Source organism: Patella vulgata, chromosome 6 (assembly GCF_932274485.2).
Source record: "Patella vulgata chromosome 6, xgPatVulg1.2, whole genome shotgun sequence".
In the NCBI taxonomy this organism is placed as follows: Eukaryota; Metazoa; Mollusca; class Gastropoda; family Patellidae; genus Patella; species Patella vulgata.
Window position 1 is genome coordinate 16,010,313 of NC_065884.2, and position 23,781 is coordinate 16,034,093.

The 23,781-nt window shown below is 32.7% G+C and overlaps 1 protein-coding gene across 2 annotated transcripts; it reads right to left on the bottom strand.

Moving 5' to 3' along the window:
• Nucleotides 1-314: 314 nt before the first annotated feature.
• On the bottom strand, nt 315-23,528 carry LOC126825707 (uncharacterized). Of its 2 annotated transcripts, none has more exons than XM_050555465.1 (12): nt 23,476-23,528; nt 19,142-20,018; nt 17,093-17,294; nt 15,004-15,210; nt 14,158-14,297; nt 12,950-13,148; nt 11,297-11,635; nt 10,129-10,358; nt 8,962-9,085; nt 7,739-7,921; nt 7,086-7,258; nt 315-5,955 (listed from the first exon to the last, which is right to left on the bottom strand). In XM_050555465.1, exons 2-12 carry the CDS (start codon nt 19,952-19,954, stop codon nt 5,791-5,793), a joined length of 2,775 nt encoding a protein of 924 aa, XP_050411422.1. In that variant the 5' UTR covers nt 19,955-20,018; nt 23,476-23,528; the 3' UTR covers nt 315-5,790. The 2 variants fall into 2 exon arrangements, with proteins under 2 accessions (XP_050411422.1, XP_050411421.1); XM_050555464.1 differs by having other exon boundaries at nt 14,068-14,297.
• Between the last annotated feature and the right edge of the window lie 253 nt (nt 23,529-23,781).

Sequence of the window (23,781 nt, forward strand, 5' to 3'; positions counted from 1 at the left end):
TTAAGAACTTTCTGGGACAACACAGTGATGAAATCTGGGACCTCCTGGTTAGTGAACTAGTGCCATACGGTTAGGTCTAAATATTAAGACCAACTGCAGAATGAGTCATAGGTCAAAGATGTAATCAGAACTAGTAATAACCCTAACCCTTACCAACAATCTTGTCAACAATAATGTGCCTTAACCCTATTTACATCTCACGACCTTAACGAAATCTGCAGTTGGTCTTTTTATTTAGACCTGACCAGTGCCATACTCTTTACCAAGATTGTTCACTTCACCAAAATGACAAATTAAAAGAAAACAGCATAAAGTAAAAGATTGTTACCATTTTATTTTTTATATATTAAAATTTAGAAATAATATACATTGATGTATTTCTGATGAAAACGATACAGTAAGTTAAAGTAATTAAATCATAAATATGTAAGCTGTGACATGGTTGAGAAAGATAACTAAAACCAGGTTTTAAGCTATGAATACTTAAATTCAACCATTCTACTAGTATATGAAAATAGCGACGTTTCCGACAATGAGGTTTTAACCATTTAGCTCCTTATTAAAACTGCTGTATATTGTAATATGTATTTAGAATGATATTGATGTATGGGTTTTGTGCACCAAATACAACCCAATGATTTAACAAGGAACATGTATACAAGTGTATCCATACAAAGCAACATCAATTACATAATCACTATAAAAGTGGTACTAGTAAATCCAAAAGCAGTTTTAAAAATATAAGCAATATCCATGTAATATAATGCTAAATTCAATCATATACAATAGACCAGAAAGTAACAATTGTAATAAGAATTAAAGATTTATTAACAATGAACTGATTTTATTTTGGTAGAATGTTTAATGATGTTTGGATTTAGGTATTTTTGTTCTTCAATACTTTGGTTGTAAGCATCAAAAGGAAGTTACAAAATTTCAATTCTTCAGTTGCAAACACTTGGAATTAGATTAACAATTTAAAAATAAAAGAATGGTCCAAAACTATTGTTAATTACAATTTAATGATATTTATTATAACAACCACTTAAGCAAAACTTTACAATTATTTGATCACAGCATGCAGATAGGTCCCTAATTAACAACAAAACAATTATATATGTTAGTTCATTAATACAATAATTATATTATAAATAATGAGGTTAACTGATGTAGATTAAGTGTGTTATTTAAAGTAGCTAAGTCTCTAACTCAATATCATCCAAAATCTTCAACATTGAAAACATGAATTATTTGTCAAATTAAATCAACATTCATGTTATGATCTTACCGGAAAAAGATGGGCTTTTGATATCCAATATTTAAGACAAAATAAACATTTTACCATTGGTACATGAATCGTGTACCATAATGTGCTTCAGCCCCAGATGTATCAAGAGACTCGAGGGACGAGGCTAGACACATTGCACCAAATCAAACGGCGTATGTAGACTAGAATAACCAGACCCTAGAAATTTGCACTCGCTTGAGACTGCTGGCTTATTTCGCCGAACATAACTGATTTGAAATTGGAGTAAAAACGGAAACCATTGAATGTAAATCAGTTTATATACATTCATATTACAGTATTGTATGCGTTGCGACCCACTTTTGTCAATTTCTAGGTCCCAAATGTTAGCGATTTAGCTCCTTTAAGTCCAATGTTGATAATAGAAAAGTTGGTATTATAAATGAAATAAGAGTGAGAGTATATTATGAAGTAGGTATTATTAATGTTAATAAACAATAGTAGAGACAGCTGTTTGTTATATGTAAGTACCTTATTGTATATAATGAACAAAGTGCAGGACACGGATTTCCTTTAGAGAAATTTTGAAAAGATTGGGGTGGTTTGAGGTGTGTATATGGGCCCAAATATAACATTAAATTTTATCAGCCACACCACCCCAACCAAATAAACGCTGAAAATTATATGTCTCATTGAAAAACAGGATAAATGAATATTTTATACTGGATTTTTTTTTGGGGGGGGGGGGGAAGGGGCACCTCGATCCACTGTATTATTGTATCATATTATAACAATTTAATACTGTAAACTGACAGTGAAATTATTAATAATAATACATTTTAATCAAAATAAATTATTATAATTAATAGAACAATAAATCCATGGTCCCTTCAACATTTTTTAAACTTTCAGCAATAAATGATAAATTAATCCCAAATGATTCCACAGAAAGCAATTCAACAATATGACTGTAGTATACATAATTATTTTCTAGTCATTACTAGAGATTTATTTTTCAAAACATACTTATATTTAATTTCATAGAATAACTTGTATTATATTTTTTGGTGTAAAAAATTGTTTTCATGAAGATCTAGTATATTGAAATCTATTCTTCAGGGGTCCATTTTATTAATACAACCCTTTGATGCAAGATTTCCGTCTGTGACACAGTAGTGTCCGACAGTACAAGGACTTCACTACAAGGTCATATACTGTAGATACACCAATATGAGCGATCCCTTCCTTGCACTTCCTTCCTTGCACTTCCGTAAGTCCAGACGTCACAGTAACCCAGAGTAAATGCCAAGTTGGTCGAAGGGTTAATCATAAACTTACAAAATATTTATCACATTACAAAATGGAGAAAACATTAAAGTGTAATATAGCAATAACTAGAGAAGTACATTCACCAATATATATAGTCAAATAACTTATTAGTTGGTGTAACTACCATTAGTGAGTAATAGAGGTTGTTATACATGTTTATATAGACAAACAACTTGACAGTGTAAGTGATATTACATGTAGTCAGTGATAGGCTGTTCTTATATTTAGCCAAACAACTAGTTGGTGTAACTATCATTAGTCGGTGATAAGACTGTTGTCGTAGAACTATACCGTGTAAATATGATAAGAAAGTGAAAATGAAATAAATATTATATCACTACTGTAATTAATGTGAAACAAACTAACTACAGACAGACACATATATAGAGATAGTCTGGCCATCTGTTGCCATAGTAACCAATCTGTAAGTTTAATAGAAGAACATTAAAACAAATATAAAATAATTGGTGGCAGTGCAAATAGATGGAATGATAGCAGGTGTGTGAGCAGGGGCTGGCAAGGTGGATAGAACGTCATGTTCAGTGTTAGGGCGAGGGGAATTACCCCTGTATATGATAAATTGAAAAGTTTTGAGACAATATTTTTGCTCATTCAGGTGAATACATGTATAGAAGTACAGAGGAGTGAGCCAAAATGGCAATATTTCTATGAGTGTAGGAGATAAAAAAATATTCTCTTTTTGTTCTGCATATATATATATATATATATAGAGGGTTAGAGGCAGGAACTGTGTAAAATTCTGTAATAGCACTTCACGAAGATTGGACAAAAATGGCATTTTGTTACCCAATCCCTTGAAACAACAATTGGAGAGAGGGAGAAATGGGGTTTAACATCCACTAGACACAAACTAGGTAATTTCGGGACTAACACATGGTTCAATTTTATTTCAATAATTCACTTTAGCAGTGGAAGGAAACCGGAGGTCCCAGAGAAAACCCATGAGGTTGGACAGACGACCCTACTCCTTGTCACATACAACCAGGGAATCGAAACCACGCCAGACCTAATGAAACAGCGCGCACGTGCTAACCATTCGGCCATCCACCCCCCCTGAAACAACAATTGGTCAGATTCTCTCTATATATAGCTCTGACAACAGGTGCATATAAATAAAAATATGAAAATATGAGTTTAAAACAATATCTATACATAGATCTAATTCATATAATTTAAAAAATATATTTATACAATATGCTCAAATTAAAGCAAAACATTTGAGAACAATTATTGTAAGTTTTGATTAATTAAAACACTGAACACACATCACACATATATACAAATTAAAAACATGGTAAATAGACAAATATATACATGTAATATATATATAAAATATTAATATTAAATATTGTAAGCTTAATGTACAAACTATGTACATTCTATTAATTGTACCCAGATAATGGTCCCTAAAACTTTTTTTGTGAATATCTACAAAATTGCAGCAATTCTTGTTCACCTTCCTGAAAGTTTTTCTCAATTTCTACATCATTGCTTAGTAATAGAAATTCACAGCATTAATGATAACTTCAGCATTCATTTAAACAAATTGTGCAGCAGCAAATCTCAATGTTGTGTTTAGATGTAATTGTGATAGTTGTATTATACTACTTCTACAAAAATATTTCACATATAAAAAAGTTTTCACAACTAAAACTCTACAATCAAACTGTGATTAACTACCAAAATTTACTCGCAACAGAACAATTCTAAAACCTCATTGAGCAATAAGAATTGTGTTCAGAAATCTTCCAAAATTGGAAACATCTCTTAGAAAAATATATTCTTCTTTCTAATTAATTCAATCAATTAGAATTAGATTTTAACGAGTTTGTGGATATCAGATACTAGTATTCACTCCAGTTGTGAGTTTAACAATGAAAATGTATATTCACTCCAGTAGTGAGTTTATTAATAAAAATGTATATTTAACATAAGGCAGAGGCACTTTAGAGTGGCAAAGAAGCATATTTGATGATAAATTATATCATGAATAATTAACAAGCCAACAGCAATGCTGATGCCCTCCGCCTTAATACAAAAATAGATGAATCACATTAATTAATAACTTGCACATTTATCTTTATATAATATTTCATCTATTCTCTACAGACAATATCTGTGCATTTAAAGGGCAATGCTGCCATCCAGCATTTTTACATAGGTTAATCTATCAAAAGTAGCCTAACAGATGATTCACTGACCGACGTGAACAGCAACATTGTCCTTGAAACACTCAGGGCTAAACCACATCACTATTTAAAACACACTTACAAATGACTAAAATATCCAATAAAATATATTATGCATGTTGTGGAAGAATCTGGGTTTTTTTTAACATGATTTTGATTGTGAATTTTATGAGATCTATAATATTATGCCGATATAGATTTTTTTACATTTTGTTTTTTGCTTTTAATCCAGATTCGAGTAAAATGCTATCAGAATTTGTATTACTGGTACCCTTTACTAATAAATAATAAAAGGCAAATGGAAGCAAAGGACATGTACCTGATTCATATTAGAAGACTTTTGGGGAATAAAACCTGGGCTTTCACTTCAATATTTTGCCAGTCTGTCACTCGACAAAAAATATGTTTTTCCAAAAAACTTTAAATTTAACTATATTTATTGTGTTTTAAGATCAAATTCTTTTAAATTCTAAATTCTAAGAGAGAGAGAGAGATGGGTTTTAACATCCACTCGACACAAACTAGGTCATTTCGGGACTAACATATGGTTCAATTTTAGTTCAATAGCGCACAGGGTTCTTTAGCGATGGAAGGACCCGGAGAAAACCCAAGAAGCTGGACAGGCGACCCTACTAAATGTGACGTACAAGCAGGGATTTGAAACCACGCCGCTTGACTCAATGACAGACCTTGTGATCAAATGTGCATGTGTTAACCATTCGGCCACCTCCCCCACCCCCATTGCATGTAAAATTGACTGACAGGTAAGTTTTCCAGCCAGTCAATCTAACTACGAGTTAGTCAAGGCTGGCAAATATGACTGAAATGAGAGCCCTGAGTAATAGATCTCTTTTCCCTCTTTTCTTCTACTAAATAATCATCCAAAACATGATTTTAAATTTCCATATTCATTCAGAGAATTCTGAAAGACAAATAAACATAATTAGATTTCAACTAGGTGAATTCTACATCTGAACTAAAACATGATCCCAGTCTGCTGAAGGTTTAATACAGGACTGCTTCTCTGCCAAATAGTTTAATACAAACCTCCACCATACCAATAGCTATACTAGCAGCATCATTAATCTTAACAATTATATCATTCTCATTTAAACCTTGTATCTCTAAACTACTGGTAGAAAACTTATCAGTTTTTACTCTCTTCATTACCTGTAAGATACAGAAAACATCTAATTAAACATACATTATGCAAGAGCTAAATCTGCCAATTTCTTTCGACCTCAAATGTTATCTAAATTATTAATTTTAGACATATTATAATTAACTTATCCAGACAATAACCAACTCTCGATGGCATCGCTAGCCTGTGATAGTTACTGGATTAGAATACGGCCTGCTGCTTCTGATTAAATCAAAAAATGGATAATCACAACTATGTTTTTTATCGTACCAATTTTAGTAATGATGATGTAGCCCAGGCTGAAATTTCAATCGCTTAATTCTCGGTTCGTAGTGGATCAATTTGACTGAAATTTTCAGCAAATTGTCTTTACACTATCTAGTTTTTAACTATTATAGTGAGAACTGCCAGCTCTTTATCTCATCTCCCATAATGTATATTTAAAGTCACTGACTGTTAAGTTGCATTTTTCAGACAATATCTAATTTTCACAGATAAATCTACACTAAAATGTACTTGAATTAATGATATAACATTTAATGAAGAAAATCAGAATATCAATCAATGATATAACATTTAATTAAGAAAATCAGACTATCAATGGTAGATTTAAACGTGTTAAAGCATTGATGACACTGATGATATAACACTTAATTAAGATTTAAACGTTTTAAATCATAGTTGTGTTGACTATCTCCTATATATTAATGTTCGATATCTCGGGCTTGGATTTAAACATAGGTTGTGCTGGCTTATGTTGACTATCTTCTATATATTAATGTTAGATATCTCGGGCTTGGATTTAAACATAGGTTGTGCTGGCTTGTGTTGACTATCTCCTATATATTAATTGTAGATGTCTCTTGGCTTGGAATTAAATGTGTTAAATCATAGGTGGCGCTAGCTTATGTTGACTATAATATATTGTCTGCGGAGGATGCCAAATGAAGACAAGTTTTCAATTCATCATACCTTTGTAAATGAATTTAACCAATTTTGGACTAATATGCCTGTTTGAGATTCGACTTTGACAAAATTGTAGTATGCAAATGCAATGGATGATCAGTCGTCATGTTGGAAGAAAAAAAATCTACCTTAGTAACATATATCTATATTGTTGATTTTTTTTGATTTTTTTTTAATAATCAATTTGACTTACCTCTTGTCCAAGACTACAGATTGATGATAATTGTGAGCCTTGGTTATTATGACATCGTAAACAGTTTAATGTTTTATATACTATATTAGGAAATTGGCAGTGATTGAAATAACCTGTTAAATCTAAATTCAAATTACCAAATGCTTCATCACCATTAAAATGTATTAAATGTCCTGAAATAATAGAAAAATATTCATGTACAAATGAAATAATAAACAAACTTCATCTACAAATGAAAGAGAGAGAGAGAGAGAGAGAGAGAGATGGGGTTTAACGTCCACTCGACACAGACTTGGTCATTTTGGGATTAACATATGGTTTAATTTTATTTCAATAATTTGCTTGCGCATAGGTGTCTTTAGCAGTGGGAGGAAACCGGAGGACCCGGAGAAACCCACGATCCGACTTTATACATAATACAGAGTTTTCAACTTAATATTTAGGTTCCCTCAAGGTTTATTAGGTCATCAATTGTCACCAACAAAATCATTCATAATTTCAAACATTGTGACTTAAAAAATTAATTTTGATGATTCAAAGTGACCTCACCATGAATTAAGGTACATCCTTAAGCCGATTAAATGAATTCTGGTCCAAATGTTAAACATTTCATTTCATAAATTAAAAACCATTCATTCAGTCCTTAATCTTACCTTTATAACCAACATGATCAGTGGGATCTTTCACTATTTTTCCTAAAAACCATAAAAACACATATTCAAACTGGAGTTTAGACTGTCGGGAGAACTTGACAACTTTAGATACCATTGACTTGAGTGGCTTTATAGATAATTTATCCTGTTTCATTACATGTGGAACAGGTGCTGAATAGAAACCTGAAAAAAATAAATAAATAGATTAGCCCATGGTGTTAGCATTGTCGTTTATGACTATCAGTATACGGAATAGCAGTAGCTGAAATGGTCCCCATCTTTATTGCACGAAAAATGTTGACATCATCAACTTTAGACTTTGATGTTGACAAAGGGAAAAGCCTAGATTTGCTGAACACTATGTATTAGGCACACCTCTTCTGTAAATAAAAATATCTGGTAAAAAAAAGTGCGCCTAATACACCGAAAAAATACGATAACTTTTCATGCAGATCAACAGTGTGACTTTAAAGTGTGTCAGTGAGAATAAGGCGTTGATGAGTAGGAGGTCCTGGGTTCGGGACAGTTCCTCTGGATTTCATAGTTCAGTTTCCTGAGGGCCTGGCAAGAAACAGTGTCTAGTCATTTGGATGGGATGAAAAAAACAAGACCATGTGTACACGATGGAGTACATGTAAGAGAACCCTTGACAGTTGGAAATGTAATGAAATGTAGGTGGAAATGCCAGGCAAAATTTCTCTCAATCTGATTAAAACATGGATCCTATTTCCTTTCGTTTTTTTTAGTTTAAAATTTCCTTTTACTTGTCTTTACTACACTAGGATCTGGAAGACTTCTTGGCATGCCATGCACGGAACTGTGGGTAAACCACTAGAAACATCAACGCTGATTGATTAATCATAGGGTCTAAAGCTGATCTTACGACCTAGGTGGAAGCGGACATAAAATACAACTAACTCACACACCCCTGACACGACCTTCCAGTAAAACTTGTCAGATCTTCATTTAGTGTAGGCCATCGAAAGTATAAAAAAATGTAATGAAATATAGATCTGTGAGAATTTCTCTTACAGTACACTCAACATATGGCGTACGCAGATCTTCATTAACACAGTTGTTGGTCCAGAAAAGTAGGACATTAAAAACCATTTCATTTTCGTTAAAAACCATTTCATTTTCGTTAAAAACCATTTCATTTTCGTTAAAAACCATTTCATTTTCGTTAAAAAATATTTATGTTCAAGAAATAAAGTTTGTATTACCTTTAAGGCCTGCACCTTCCTCTGTTAACTCAGCAAAGGCTTCTTTCCAGGAATTATTTTTCTGATATTTTCTGACAACTGAATATGGTATGGTTCCAACAACTGATGGAGGAGTGTGATATAACTACAAAAATAAAAAAAAATACTTGAATATCAAATTTATTCATTCCCTTCCCAGTTTCAGAGAGTTAGCTATGGTCTGATAGATATTGGATCATATACAGTTCACAAGACTTCTGCTATCATGAAAAGATCTAATTGGCTTGTCCCACATTTTTCACTTAACAAAGGAGAGTTGCCTATCTCTTCTTTATCTTTATTTCCAAGACTGTTAGCTCCGGACACATCACACTCCACAGGAGCAGTTTTGTTATACCCATACTCACTGTAATATCCCTATTTATTTATGATCAGTAGTGGAATACCACGTTTTATCAGTGAAATAAAAGTGTTATTCCACTGGCTAGCAGTAGTCCATGTTGTTTTTACCTAAAATGATTGTAAAATCATAAAATAAATAGAACATTTGTCGTTTTGTCGTGAATAACATATTTTATTTCATCTCTAAGCAAGAAAACGTTTATATAAGTTTTCTTGCTTCTCGATGAAATAAAATATGTTATTCACTCTAAAACGACAAATATCCTCTATTTACATCATATATAATATACTAAAGCCTACCTAGTAATCTATCAAGACAATACCCTTAGTAATTATTCTATGAACACTCCTAGTAATCTACCTACATGATGTATTGTACATTGTGCCATATCTAGACCAAATAATCATTCTAGTTATCTACCTAGATGATATGTAATACATTGAGCTACATCTACTCCTAGTAATCATTTTAGTCCACTCCTATCAATCTATTTACACCTACCACTAGCAATCTATATATAGATGATATTGATTGCACTATATTTAGACTAAGTAAATCTATCCTTGTTCCAAGTAATCTATCTAGATAATATATTATAGATTGCACCATATCTTGACCAAGTAATCATTCTCCCTACTAGTTATCAATCTAGATATGTCATAGATTGATCTACACCAATCCCTAGTAATTATGCTATCCTTACTCCCAGTAATCTATATAGATGATATGGACACCAATTTGTACCCATAGTCATGTATATACACCTAGATGATATAAATACTTACACCTAATAATCTATCTAGATGATATATCATAGCTTGAGCAATATGATATTGACTTGGACCATCTTCAGCTGTAAACATAGCTTTAGATACAATCTCATTGATATCATCAGTCTTGAGCCCAACAAGGAATTTTCCTCCTTTGGGCACTGTTCCTTTAGCAGCCATTAGATTAGAAAATGTTCCAGCTGTCTGTCTTTTTACCGATCTTTGCCAGTCCATTTCTCTCATGCCTGAAATTTGGATTGAAAAATATTAATCATAATATGATTTTTGAATAGAAATATTGAACTCTTTTAATATCCCTCTGACACATCCTCAGGTAAACAGTCACACAGGTTTACTTAATATCAACATCAACAGTGTAATCTGCAACTAGGTTGTTAACAATTTGACAAATGTTAAAGGCTTTTGTAGACCATGTATATGTCAATGTGTAAGTATTGAAATCATGTAATAGAAAACATAACTCTGAATGATTCGTAATTTTCATTGAGGACATCTCAATTTTCAAAACCTGTCATAACTAGCTGATGGCCTTGTATAGTGCCGAAGCAGATCTATATTGTAAAGTGTTAGACACTTTAAAAGAGACAAATTTTTATAGGAAATTTTAATTGTACATATTATAGTATAATCTGATTTGATATTTTAAATGTATATACATAAAGTTTTGTGATATTTATTTTAAATTCATATTTACTTAGAAATGCTGTCTTACAGTATTCTGTCAGGCACCGATCGTCGAGATAAATAGATCTGCCCAGATACCGTTCGTCGCCTGATCACTAGTTTATCCGACTAGAGAACAAAATGTCAAACGAACGGACTTGCGAACCTCAACGAATTCCCCTTGTGAGCGCCAAAGTAGCGAGTCCATTGGGGACCTTGTCAAGAAAATTTTGAAAAATAGACTGTCGGAAATGCTCTACAACATGCAAGTTTATGACTGAGTGGGGATGTGGGATTTATTCACCGTAGAAGGTATTGATTACCGAAACGTATCACAAATACTCTTTTTATTTTCTAAAATTATTGGGGGGGGGGGGGGGCAAACAGAGGGCAGACCAGATTAATAAAACTCCATTTCATTCATTCATTCATTACTTTTTTATGGTAGCAAATCACCATATACTGATAAATAATAATATAATCCATATTGAAGTAATACCTTTTAATCCAAAATGTGCCATAAGCCGTTTTTCTCTACTCTTTCTTGGTTCCTCATGACCTTTGAATATTTTCTTCAGGCATAATTCTGTATTGTGTCTGGGTGTGATGATGCGTTCACTGCTGGCAATATTTCCATTTATCTCCCCAACATTCCTAATTTCCCCATTATTTCTTGGTGAATCATCATTTTTTTTCACTGACATTTTAATAACATTCTGATCGTTGTTATCTGCCTTGAATGCAGATAGCGCTGCAGTTCTGCTAACAAACAATGTTGTTCCTGGATTTGGCTGTGGTTTAGTTGATCCAGAACTCTTGAATACTACGGTCATAAGAGCTGAAATAATTAAAATAAAATTAAAGTCACTATATATCACAATGTGATTACTTCTCCAGAACTTGGGGGTGTGCTTGGTATAACGACTCTTTAGATCATAAAGTCTGCCATTGAGTCAAGTGTCTTGGTTTAGATTCCCCGCTGTCCAGCCATATGGATTTTCTCTGGATCCTCCAGGTTTCTCCCACTGCTAAAGACCCCTATGCACATTGTGCAAACATATTATTGAAATAAAATTGAACCATGGGTTCATCTTGAACTGACCTAGTCAGTCTGTCTCTCTGCTAAAAGACTGGCCGAGAAAGTTCATCCAGATTTTCCGGCGTGGTTCTCCCTTGTCAGTGAAGCAGGACGGAGGGGCTGACAAGGACAGCTGTCTAAACAATCATATGGGACGAAAAACCGAGGTCCTGTGTACACATTGGCGTGCACGGAACAGATCCCTCGACATTTGGAATTTGATATAAGAGTAGGCCGTAGTGCAGCTGTCTGGGCAAAATTTCCCTCATAGCACACTGTATGGCGTATGCCCGTCTTCATTAGCCCAGTTTGGAGCAAAACAATATGACGTTAAACCCCATTTCATTTCATTTCTCTGCTAAAAGTGTCACACCCTTAAAGGGAGCTAATTCACTTCTTGAAAGGTGTTATTATTGGCAATACAATATGGAGGAAAACAGATCCTACCTCATATAAAACGGGCCAGGTAATAAATGCATAGAAATAGGATCCGTTTTAATCGGATGGACCTCCTGTTTCAACTAAATTTTATTCCAACAAATTTAAACACAGTGTAATGGAGGTTACAATTGTAATCAACAGGAAGGCTGCATACAAGCACAAACATTAGTGAAGGAGTTGAAGTTACTAATTTACATCTGTTTAATTAAAACCTAATCTGATTAAAATACAGATCTATATTTTGTTTGGTTGTATTATACTTTCGATGGCCTACAATACACGAAGATCTGACTGGTTGTAGTGGAAAGTCGTGTCAGGGGTCATACAAGCGACTTTTGACCCTATGACATCAGACATTGATTAATCAACCAGCGCTAACGTTTCTAGTAGTTTACCCACAGTTCCGTGCGTCGAACGCTGAGAACTCGGCATAACAGACCGCTTCATATTGGCTAATCCGTCACATCAACCACAACGCGGCTTATATAACAACTCTTCCAGATTCTAGTGTTGTGAAGACAAGTAAAACAAAATTTTGAACAATAAAAAAACGAAAAGAAATAGGATCAGTGTTTTAATCAGATTGAATAAAAACAGTAAGGTTGTATTCTAATTATAGATACTTTTACTTACTATCAACTTCTGGCTGAGTAGAGAAAACAACAAATGATTTACAGTTGATATCTTGATCACATTTCAACTTTGTTTCCTGTAAACTTCTAGTAGTAATAACACAACCCCATGATACCCGCGAGTTAGGACAGTTATAGTCATACAGACCAGGAAAGTTGGATTGATCATAACGCATATATTCAGACACTGTATGTGTATTCTAAAAACAAAAGAAAAAAAATAGGTCATTAAAAAAATAAAATTTTAATAAAAAAGATATAACAAAGATTCCGATAAAGACCCGGCTGTTCTTGCTGTAACATTACAAAACAAGTAATGACAAATAAATATTTTGAAGATTTCAGTCAAATTACTTTATTCTCAGCAAAGTTATGAACATTTGAAGTTTTGACATGAATAGTGTAGTTTTGGTTGTCATTTCTAAAATAATAAATGAATACTAGATTTTCCGTTTTAATGTTAGCCAATTAAATTTCATGGATGATCTAATCCACTAAATAATCCTAGCCATTTAATGGTATGTTTATAGATAGTTAATTAAGTAACACTTATAAATAAAATAATTATTTGTTTCATGTCTTAGAGAATGACAGATAATTGTTGGGTATGAATTTCCTGTACCAACCGGGTTAAAGAAGATGAATTATTGTTGGGTACATAAAATAGAGATTAAATAGAAGTAACATATAATAAGCACATTTGAACAAAGCGTAAATTATAGAGGTTACATAAAGGAGCTTAAAACAAGGGTGAAAAATGTTTGCAGTGGAATTATATAAGATAAGTGAAGTAATCCGTTAAATAATTATAAGAGATTTAATTAAAGATTTAATTCTCTGGAAATGTTTTCATGAATTAACATATCGGTTTAAGGCAGCACCATATTTTTTATTTAAATGCTGTACTATTTACCGAGAACAAGTGTGATAGTAGTATATGAACCAGGAACTGGAGAGGATGGAATTGGCTTTTTCCGAAGACCATTGCACCCAAGAAGAACAAGTAAAGTAGCCCTTGAAGCCAAGATCCTGGTCCTAAATTAATAAGGTGCAAAAAAAAAAGAAACAGGTAGGAGTGTTACAATGTACATTTATCTGGTACATTAACAAATATTTTACCCTCACGTAAGCCTGAGGTTCTTCATCACGTTCACCACCATAACCATGACTACGAATACGCTCTATACTGAAAAAGCCATCAGTCCTTACTTTAATTTTATTATCTTGTTGGTTCTGATTTGCCTGGTTCCCTTGATATCCTTGGTTGTTATTGGCATTGTTATTCAGCCAGTTGTCATTGCTATTATGCCAGTTGTTATTGTTATTTTCAGCTGCTTCATCTTCTGTTCCTAAAGCACACAATTGGGTAAATCAATAGTTTAGTTATCAAGGGACATAACTCTGGGAGTTATTGTTAGAAATCAATGAAAATTTCACAAGGAGACCCTTTTAAAATTGCATAAATATCAAAATGAATAGTCTATTAAAACATCAATTTTAGCTCCTGTTCATAAGATTCCGTAGTCTGGAGGTCTTCATTTTCAAATGGCAGAAAAAGGGTATTAAAATTACAGAAGCATTATCAAGGGGTATAACTGTTGGTGTTATATTATTGAAGATCACTGGAAATCAATAGGATTCGACCTTTCTTAAATCTGAACAACCTTTCAAATATCTCATTCCAATTATATTTGTGGCCTCTGAAGTGTTAACAAATTCTCCTAATCAAGGGAAATAGCTATGCGCACCACTGTCTGAAAAATTAAATATTTCACAATGCAGCACCTATTAAATTGCATAAAGTGTATTAACAATAAAACTATAATTTTACAGCATTTCAAGGAAAAAAAGATTGGTCTAAAACTTGTACTGCCGTCTAATATATGGAAAATATATGCAATTTTGACAAAACCAACTCAACTGCATTATTACCAAAGTATGTGCCATGTATAAAAATGTACATTGATATATTTCTCAATTATATTCTTAAAGTTATTGGCAAAATAGACCACATTTAAAATGAATAATAACTTTTTGTAAATTATATACAATTACCTAGATTTGACAACAATTGCTGTAACTCCTCCTTTAGTTTGGGTTTAGGTAATTTAAGGGATCGTGCTCTATCTAGAATATCGTCGACTGTAGATTTAGATGAACTAGGACCATTTCGTAATAAAGGATCTATAACTGATACTGTGACTTTCTGTAGATTTGTTAAAGCATTTAAACCACGACATTCACTACTGATGCATTCTATACCTGTAATTAATAAACAATTATAATTAGTGGTCTAATGCATGCGCTTTAGATCATAAGGTCTGTCATTAAATTAAGTGGTGTGGTTTCAATCCCGAGTTTCCTCCCATATTGAAAACAAATTGTACCATATGTTAGTCCCAAATTGACCTACCTGTACTTTGTGTTGAGTGGACATTAAACCCTATTTCTCTCTCTCTCTCTCTATTACAATTGACAACATAAAAATCCACATATTTCTAATACGTCAAGTTAAATGGCCCCTGTAGGGCTGCACAAGAATTCAATAAATCAATACATGTATATCACAATATGTGAGTTCTATTGACAATATGTTTGTTACCATTAAAAATACTGTAATAATCCAATATATTGGTTGACTCTAGATTATTGCCATTCCTCCAACAATATTCTCTCAAAGAATATTGTTTTTTTTATTGAAACAAAATATAAATTAGATTGGTCATACATAAGAATTCATACTTAGTAAAACCATACTCGATGGATCTGTATTAAGGCATAAGGTTTTTTTTTAACTAGAGCTAGACAATAACCTTTATAAATCAATATATCGGAATATGTAAATTTTATTCACAATAATTTTTTGATACGCAATAATACAATATATCGCTTGACTGTATATCTCTTTCCCTAATAATAATATTCTCTGAGGGAATATTATATTTTATCTCAACATATGCAAGATTGACCGTACAATGATTTGAATTTACAGGCTTCTTATAGAAATTCCTTTGAAGGGTTTTCCACCACTTTTTGAGACTACTGTCTTGAAGCAGTGTAATATTGCAAGAATGGCAATATAGTGTCAATTTTTATATTGATTTCGCAATAATGGAAATTTACAAATATCGCCCAGCTCTAGTACATGTAGCTACAGAGATTGTCCTCTAGACCAGTGGAAAAGAAAATGAAATGAAATCTGGATTAATGTCCTACTCTTCTGTACCAAGCAGGCTAATGAAAACAGGCATGCAGTGCGCTTTAAGAGGTATGAGGTATGAAATTCAAACTTTCAAGTTTTCTTTCATCTTCACACCAACATGTACATGAGACTTTGGTTGCTTTTAAATCTCCTCCGGGAATGAACAAGTACTTCATTTATCCAAAAGAAACAGGAAACAAAAGTTTCAATTGGTGTGGTCTTATCCATTCAAAACTACACAAAACCTATCTTGCTATAACAGTGGCTCACAAAACCAATGTTGCTATAACAGTGGCTCAAAAAACCTATCTTGCTATAACAGTGGCTCACAAAACCTATCTTGCTATTACAGTGGCTCACAAAACCTATCTTGCTATAACAGTGGCTCGCAAAACCTACATGTATCTTGCTATTAGTATTACAGTGGCTCACAAAAGTCTCCCTCAAATATGCATTCAATAATAAGAATGAAATGAAATGAAATGGGGTTTAATGTCCTACTGTTTGGCTCCGACTGGGCTAATGAAGACGGGCATATGCCATACAGTGTTCTATGAGGGGAATTTTGCCCGGTCAGGGGTGCTACGACCTAGTCTTATATCGAAATCCAACTGCCAAGGGATCTTTTACGTGCATGCTAATGTGTACACGGAACCCCAGGTTTTCGACCCATCCGAAAGACTAGACAGCTGTCCTTGTCAGGCACTTGGTCCTGCACTACTGACAAGGGGAAACCATGCCAGAAAATCTTGATAAACTTTCTCTGCCAACACCGGGATCCAACCTGCGACCTCCAGACTAGCAAGCCAGCGTCTTACTCACTCACCCACCGTGACTTCCGCATTCAACAAGAACAGCCCCTGCCAATTTCAATGATACATGTATTAGGAGAAAAAATTCTTTTTAATGCAAAAGTTCTAATTTTATGATTTCAATTATTACCATAACTTAAACCACCATAATAACAATCGGAAGAGCTGCTACAAGGTCTTTCCTTCATCTGAATATCATCCATATCAACAAATCGTATAAATTCTTCTCTATTGAATAAAACAAAATCGTGCGTAGATATTTTACCAAGTCCCAAACTTCCTAATGGGTTAGTCTCCATATAATCTAAGAAATCAATCAATTCTATGGCCAGCTGGAAAGAAAATAAAATAAAATGATAAAACAAGTATCAACTGAACTGATTAGCTTCTAAATTCCAAGTAAAAAGATTCATTTCAATTAGCAAGATATCTTTCTTTCAAAGAATGACAATATTTAGCATTATCCCTATCATTTTACATATCTTTTAGTGTTTTTAAAAAAAATACCAATTAAACTGTATTTATTGCATTTTCAGGTTAAATTCTTTGAAATTGTAATTTTATGGCAAGTCAATTACATGTAAGTTAACTTCAGTGCTGGTGTATGCTTACTCTTTCAGGGACCGTACAATACAAATTTTATCAAAAATTTATATTCTTATGAAAGCTTCTAGTGGAATTTTATGATTTTTACGATATATTTCAATCAAATTTTTATAATGTTTTTATCACATTTCATGACTTTTTATGTTTTTATCATTATCAAATATGATTTTTTTTTATATAACTACAATGACAGTAAATAACATATCTCTGGTCCAAAAAGTAGTGTTCAACAAGTGTTGTGCGGATAAGAACGTCCCACCAGTAGCACAGGTAGCATTAATGGTTGCAGTCATATTTTCCAATGTTCATATACCCAACATAACCTTGACTGAACACAATTAAATAGAAAATGAAATAGAGCAGCCAGCTGGGGGTCATAAATGCCTGAATGACTTTCTTATTCACATCCAGTTTATTAGTATAGAAATTTATTATTTGAGTAGTGATTTATGGTTAATTTTATATTTTAAAAAATGTTTTATCTCATTTTATGATAACTTTATGAGAAATACTGTTAGTGAAATTTTATATTTTTTATGATATTTTATATTTTTTATGATATTTTGCCATTTTATGATAATTTTATGAGAAATAACGAAATTTTATGGAAATATAAATGTTTTTATATTGTACAGTCCCATTCTCTTTCTAAATCACCCTATAACATTTTACATACAGTTAAAAATTGATATTGTACTATTGTGTGTAGAAATTTTTCTTTTTTGAATATGATATTTCACAAGAAAATTTCAACAATTCTCTTCATTGCTAATGCAGTCTGTCAAATGTATGGTAGTGAAAACTTGTACATGAAATGGAGTTTAAAGGCCTACTTTTCTGCACCAACTGGGCTATAGTGGTACATACTTTTATTTCGATTCTGAACTCTCATTTGATCTGTAATGTGCTGCCAATGATATACATATATGACCTCATATTTTCGTTCCATCAAGACACATGTCCTTGACAGGCCTCCATCCGGCACCAATGACAGATTAGAAAATCAAAAGGAGCATTCTGGACCAACACCAGGATTGAACCTGAGACCTCCTAGTTAAACATGCATTATGCAAGAGCAAAATCTGCTTATTACAAGTCTTTCTTTAGGCCTGAAATGTTATCTAAATTATCAATTAGACATTAATTAACTTATCCAGACCATAATAAACTCTCGATGTCAAGGTTAGCCTTCGATGTTGGCTGAATTAGATTCCTATATGCCGCTAACAGCCATTGATTATTAAATCAAAATAAGTGGATAATCGATACTATGCTGTTTACATTAATGATTTTAGTAATGATCACCGAGACTATGCAAAAATTTCACCCGCTTCGTTCTCGGCTCATAGTGGATCAATTTGAATGAAATTTTCAGCAAATTACCGTTACACTATCTAGTTTTTAACTATTATAGCGAGAACTGCCATCTTTATCTTATCTCCCAGGCTCAGCCATAATGTATCTTTAATGGGCCAGTGCCATACATTGTACTCACAGAGCCCACGTGGCTCCCTAGTGAATATCTACAGAAAATGGCCCCAGGTTTAAAATCTAGCAACAAACTTAAACTTACAGATATTTTTTTCCTCCAAGGTATTATAGAAAATCCACCTTGGTGGAAAGGTACACCAACTGCCGTGACTAAAATAATTCCTTTCTTTCTGATTTCGGATGATATTCCATCTCCGCGTACACAATAACCCTTTAGTTCTACAATATTAGGGTGTTTCAAAACAGACAGTAATAGAAGCTGTTTCAAGAGTTTATAATTTCCCATCGGAGAACAATGTTCAGCATCGTAAATCTTCTTCATGCAGGCAATCTTTGTTTCTAGGTCGACCGACTGACTGATGATGGTATATTCTGACCTTTGACTATCTTCCGATTGACCTCTGTCCACATATTTCCGGTTCGATTGAGCTAATGGCACTCCAAGTCTTAAACTATCAATTTCTTTACAAGACATTGGACTTTCCAAGTCTAGATCGAGTAATAAATGTTTTAACTCAATGGCAAGTTCATCAGGTTGGGAAGCAACTGACCAATCTTCTGGCTCTAACTGTTCCAAGAAAGCTTTGACATCATCCACACTACGAGCATCATAGTTTCCGCGTAGATCGACAATTTTTGAGCTCAAATCTCTACCAATAACAGCTGGTCCAATGTTTTCATTAAAAATATTACCTCTATTTTTATTATCTGGATATCTATATGGCAGTCTTCCATTTAACTCTGGATAAACTGACTTAACTGTATTTGATCGTAATGAGGACAATTCCCGCAACAACTGATAAGATATAATAAATCCTGCTGTACACAGCGCCACAACAATCAAAACAAAACTTGTCTTACAACGACAACTGAAACATCTACGTCGAAATCCCATCTTGAATATTATACAGTCAACTTTATCTATAAAAATCTTTACACTTTTTACATCACTACTTCATCTAAAAAAAGAAAAAAAGAAAAGAATTATACAGTGAGATTTATGTTCAGGGAAGTAATTATTATTTATCATTATTATTATTTAATATATTTGTATAGCACATCTGTAACACAGTGTTCAGGTGTTCTTAACAATAATAAAGTAAAAATACAATTTATGATAAAGATAAAGTCAATGTACAGTATAGGACGTGTACATGTATATGAAAAGTTAATTTTCCTGTGTAATTCTATAGAAATAGAACTGAGAAACAGAGAAAGAAATATGTATTAATTTAATGTCTACACCACACTAATCTGGTCATTTAATATAAATTTATTTAAATAATTAATTCTCTTGCAAGTGCTAAGGCTGATGACTCTATTCCTTGGATCAAATTCACTACACCTAAAACAATGACTGTATGGTATGATCAAAGCACAGGTACATGTAAGTCACTAAAGTTGTACACAGACATCTTCTGGATCTGGTAATAACTAGTCTGCACAATTTTACAATGAGACAATTTTTCAATGCAGCAAACTCATATATATCTAAACATATGGGAAACTTAGTTGGCCAGGAAATAAAACTTGTTCACAAATATGGACAGTGATGTTGCATTGTGATTCTTTTATAGGTAAACACATCAAGTAATTATTAGATATTCCTGAAGTTCAATAGGTTTCTTCCACATCACTTTCAATTGATAAGCTTTCACATAAATTGCAAGTAGATTGAACAAGACCAGAAACTTGTGACTCAATATTCCTAATATCAATTTCAATAAGATCTGATAGTAACTTATAGGATTAATAGAAACAGGTGTTCAGTAGAAATCGGCAAGCCGATTAATACTAAATATAAACAAACAATGAAATAATTTGCTCGTGATCTGATAATAGCTTTAGCCTCTAGGTTCTACACTGTATAGTCTACTACAGTACCCACAAGGCATTGTAAAATGACAGAGACAATGACAAGATAAAGACAACAGAATAAAACTATTCAATGTGGACACATACGTGCGAAAAATACCACACTTGAAATCAGACTTTGACATATATTTTAATCTTTAAACCCTAAACAGACAAACCAAAAACAATTATTTTATAATCTTTTAGAGGCATTTAGTAACTAGATAGAGCAATCAACTATAACACATACTTATAGAAGAACAATTACTGATTTATTTTGGCGGTATTTCGAAGAGTATTCTCTCGAAACGTTGCATAAATAAATCAGTAATTGTTCTTCCATAAGTATGTGTTATAGTTAATTGTTTTGTAGTAGTCTCTTTAATGTTCGTACCCTGTAAACTCTCTTTTCTTTTGTGCATTTTACTTACATACATGTATGTGTAGGTTTTCAATAAAAATTGATAATCATCTAGAAAAATATTACTTGAGATGTACATGTATAAATAAATGAATACATAATATCTTTGAAAGAACAATTATCATTACATGTAAAATGAATTAATCTGACATGGTCTATATCCATACATGTACGGTATCCCAATACCATGTCTTGTATGATGAAGGGGATGGAATATTAAAATTTTAACAGATCAGCATACAGCTCATTAGATATAAACATCGTCTAATGGGCCATGACTTTAACTTTGAATAAATTTATGAAAAAAAGCCAATAAATGAACCTAGGTTGAAAAACAATTGTAAATACCGGTATGCTTGCCACTCTGATAGTCAAATAAACAATGTCACAATGCTCATTAATTACAGATTAAATTTTTGTTTCAAAACATTACTTCCTGTTAAAGTCAGTTTTTGTTAATTAACTGACTTGACAGTCGAACACAAAATCGATTATACAATATCCCAACACTAGTTTTATATACCGGTACGGTACTGTAGGTACATGTACTGTATGGCTGCAGGTCAGTTTCATTCCAGGATATTTCAACCCCCTTGTTATTGTAATAGCAGTTAATTAACTGAGTTGTACTTCTAACCTATCCATAAATAAACTGTTACTTATTGTTAAATAAACACGTAATTAATTGTTATGGACAGGATTATTAATAAAAACATGTAAATAAGTGGAGTGAGAGTGAGTTGTATTTTCACATAAATAGGAAGCCAGAAAAATAATAAATAAAATTTAATTAATCATACATTATGCAAGAGGTAAATCTGCCTATTTGCAGGTCTTTCTTTAGGCCTGAAATGTTTTCTAAATTATCAATTAGACTTTAATTAACTGATGGCATCGGATTTCTCCGATATTAAATAGATTAGAACAGCTCAGCTATATTTTGATTTAAGCTAAATTTGGAGGAGCGAGACTTGGCTTCGAACAACCAGTACGGTGGTTGAAATTATTGCACACGTCTTGTCAAACCTTCAAAGGCTAATATCTTAATTTGAAGAGTAATTTGAATGAAATTTTCAAATTATTCCTTTTACATTATTTTTTTTTCGAACTATTACAGCAAGAATGGCTACCTCTCTATCTGAATCTTACATAATGTATCTTGAATTACTTTGACCTTAGCTTAGCTATAAATATGATTCACATTTGAAAACTTATCTTGATTATCTTACATAGAGCTCCCGCAAAATATAATTTTTTAGCGTAAATTAACTGGGTTATGAGAAAGGAATTCCTGGGGCCCCGATCAGCTGTTCTACATGTATCTGCACGTGGTTAATAAAAGAATAGTGTCATCCCAAATATTAAAAAATCATATAATACTCTTCTTTTAATTGATGGGATAAATAGGTGCTATATATTTGTGGGACGAAACGACCCATGTAAATCTGGCATGAAACTAGTTCAGCTCTGAACGTAGGCCAAGTGTAATGAGACTTTCGTTCAGAGCTGAACTAGGATGAACCAGTCTGGGAGGGACGGTGAAACTGTTGTGAGATGAAAAGACCCACTCCCTACTGGCATAATTTTTTTTTAACAGACACAGTGAGACAGATTGTCATTCGAAAAAATAAATCTACAAATAACAATGTATTACTTTCATCGAAATCAAAGAGGTCTATAACATGCTGAATATACTCTATGACTATATATAGACCTATACATTAATTAAGGTCTAATTCAAATTGTCAAATAAATAAACAATGGATGATTATATAATTATGCATATAAAAAAAAAAATAATTACAAAAGGTCATGTGACATTATAATCTTGAGCAGTCATGCAACTACAAAGTCAATGTATTTCTAATAAACTAGTTGCCAATGACACGCCTGATTGCAGGAACCTTAGTTTGGCTCTTACAACTCAGTGTACTGTAAAAAGTCATGTCTGAGCTCAATTATTGGCCTATGCTATATATAATGGGTCAGCGAAACGTCAACAACCAAGTAATCCACATTGTCCATTTACTCATTCTCACCTCCTCAATCCCTTGGTATTTGATATCGAATTAGACTTTGCGAGCATTAAAAGGTTAAAATGGTTTTTATATTTAAATAAATGCTATTTAGTGATTGCAAACCTTTGTTAATTGGTCAACTGTTTTCTTTGGAATTGGCCTGAACAACTCTCGACACATACCTGCATTCGTAACACATTTTGGTTTTTTTTACCGTAACTGAAATATTTTCTCAATGTTATTACTGTTACATGGATACAAAGAATATGTATTTTATTTTATTTCAAATTCCATAGATATTTCCGTATATTATTTTAAAAATATATTCCTTCGGCAACATTAAACTTTCACACACAGGTATGTATGTCATAAAAAAATAGTAAGTAACAACGCCAGAGTTACCTAGGTATTACCGAGTGTATTCCAAAT

What these genes read in the sequence shown, in the direction of transcription:
- LOC126825707 (XM_050555464.1), bottom strand. Translation starts at nt 19,954, where the DNA reads ATGGGATTTCGACGTAGATGTTTCAGTTGTCGTTGTAAGACAAGTTTT. An exon ending in CTTGGAGGAAAAAAATATCT is followed by an intron (nt 17,295 to 19,141) that starts GTAAGTTTAAGT and finishes TTTTCTTTCCAG; the next exon opens with CTGGCCATAGAATTGATTGA. An exon ending in GCAATTGTTGTCAAATCTAG is followed by an intron (nt 14,298 to 15,003) that starts GTAATTGTATAT and finishes TGTGTGCTTTAG; the next exon opens with GAACAGAAGATGAAGCAGCT.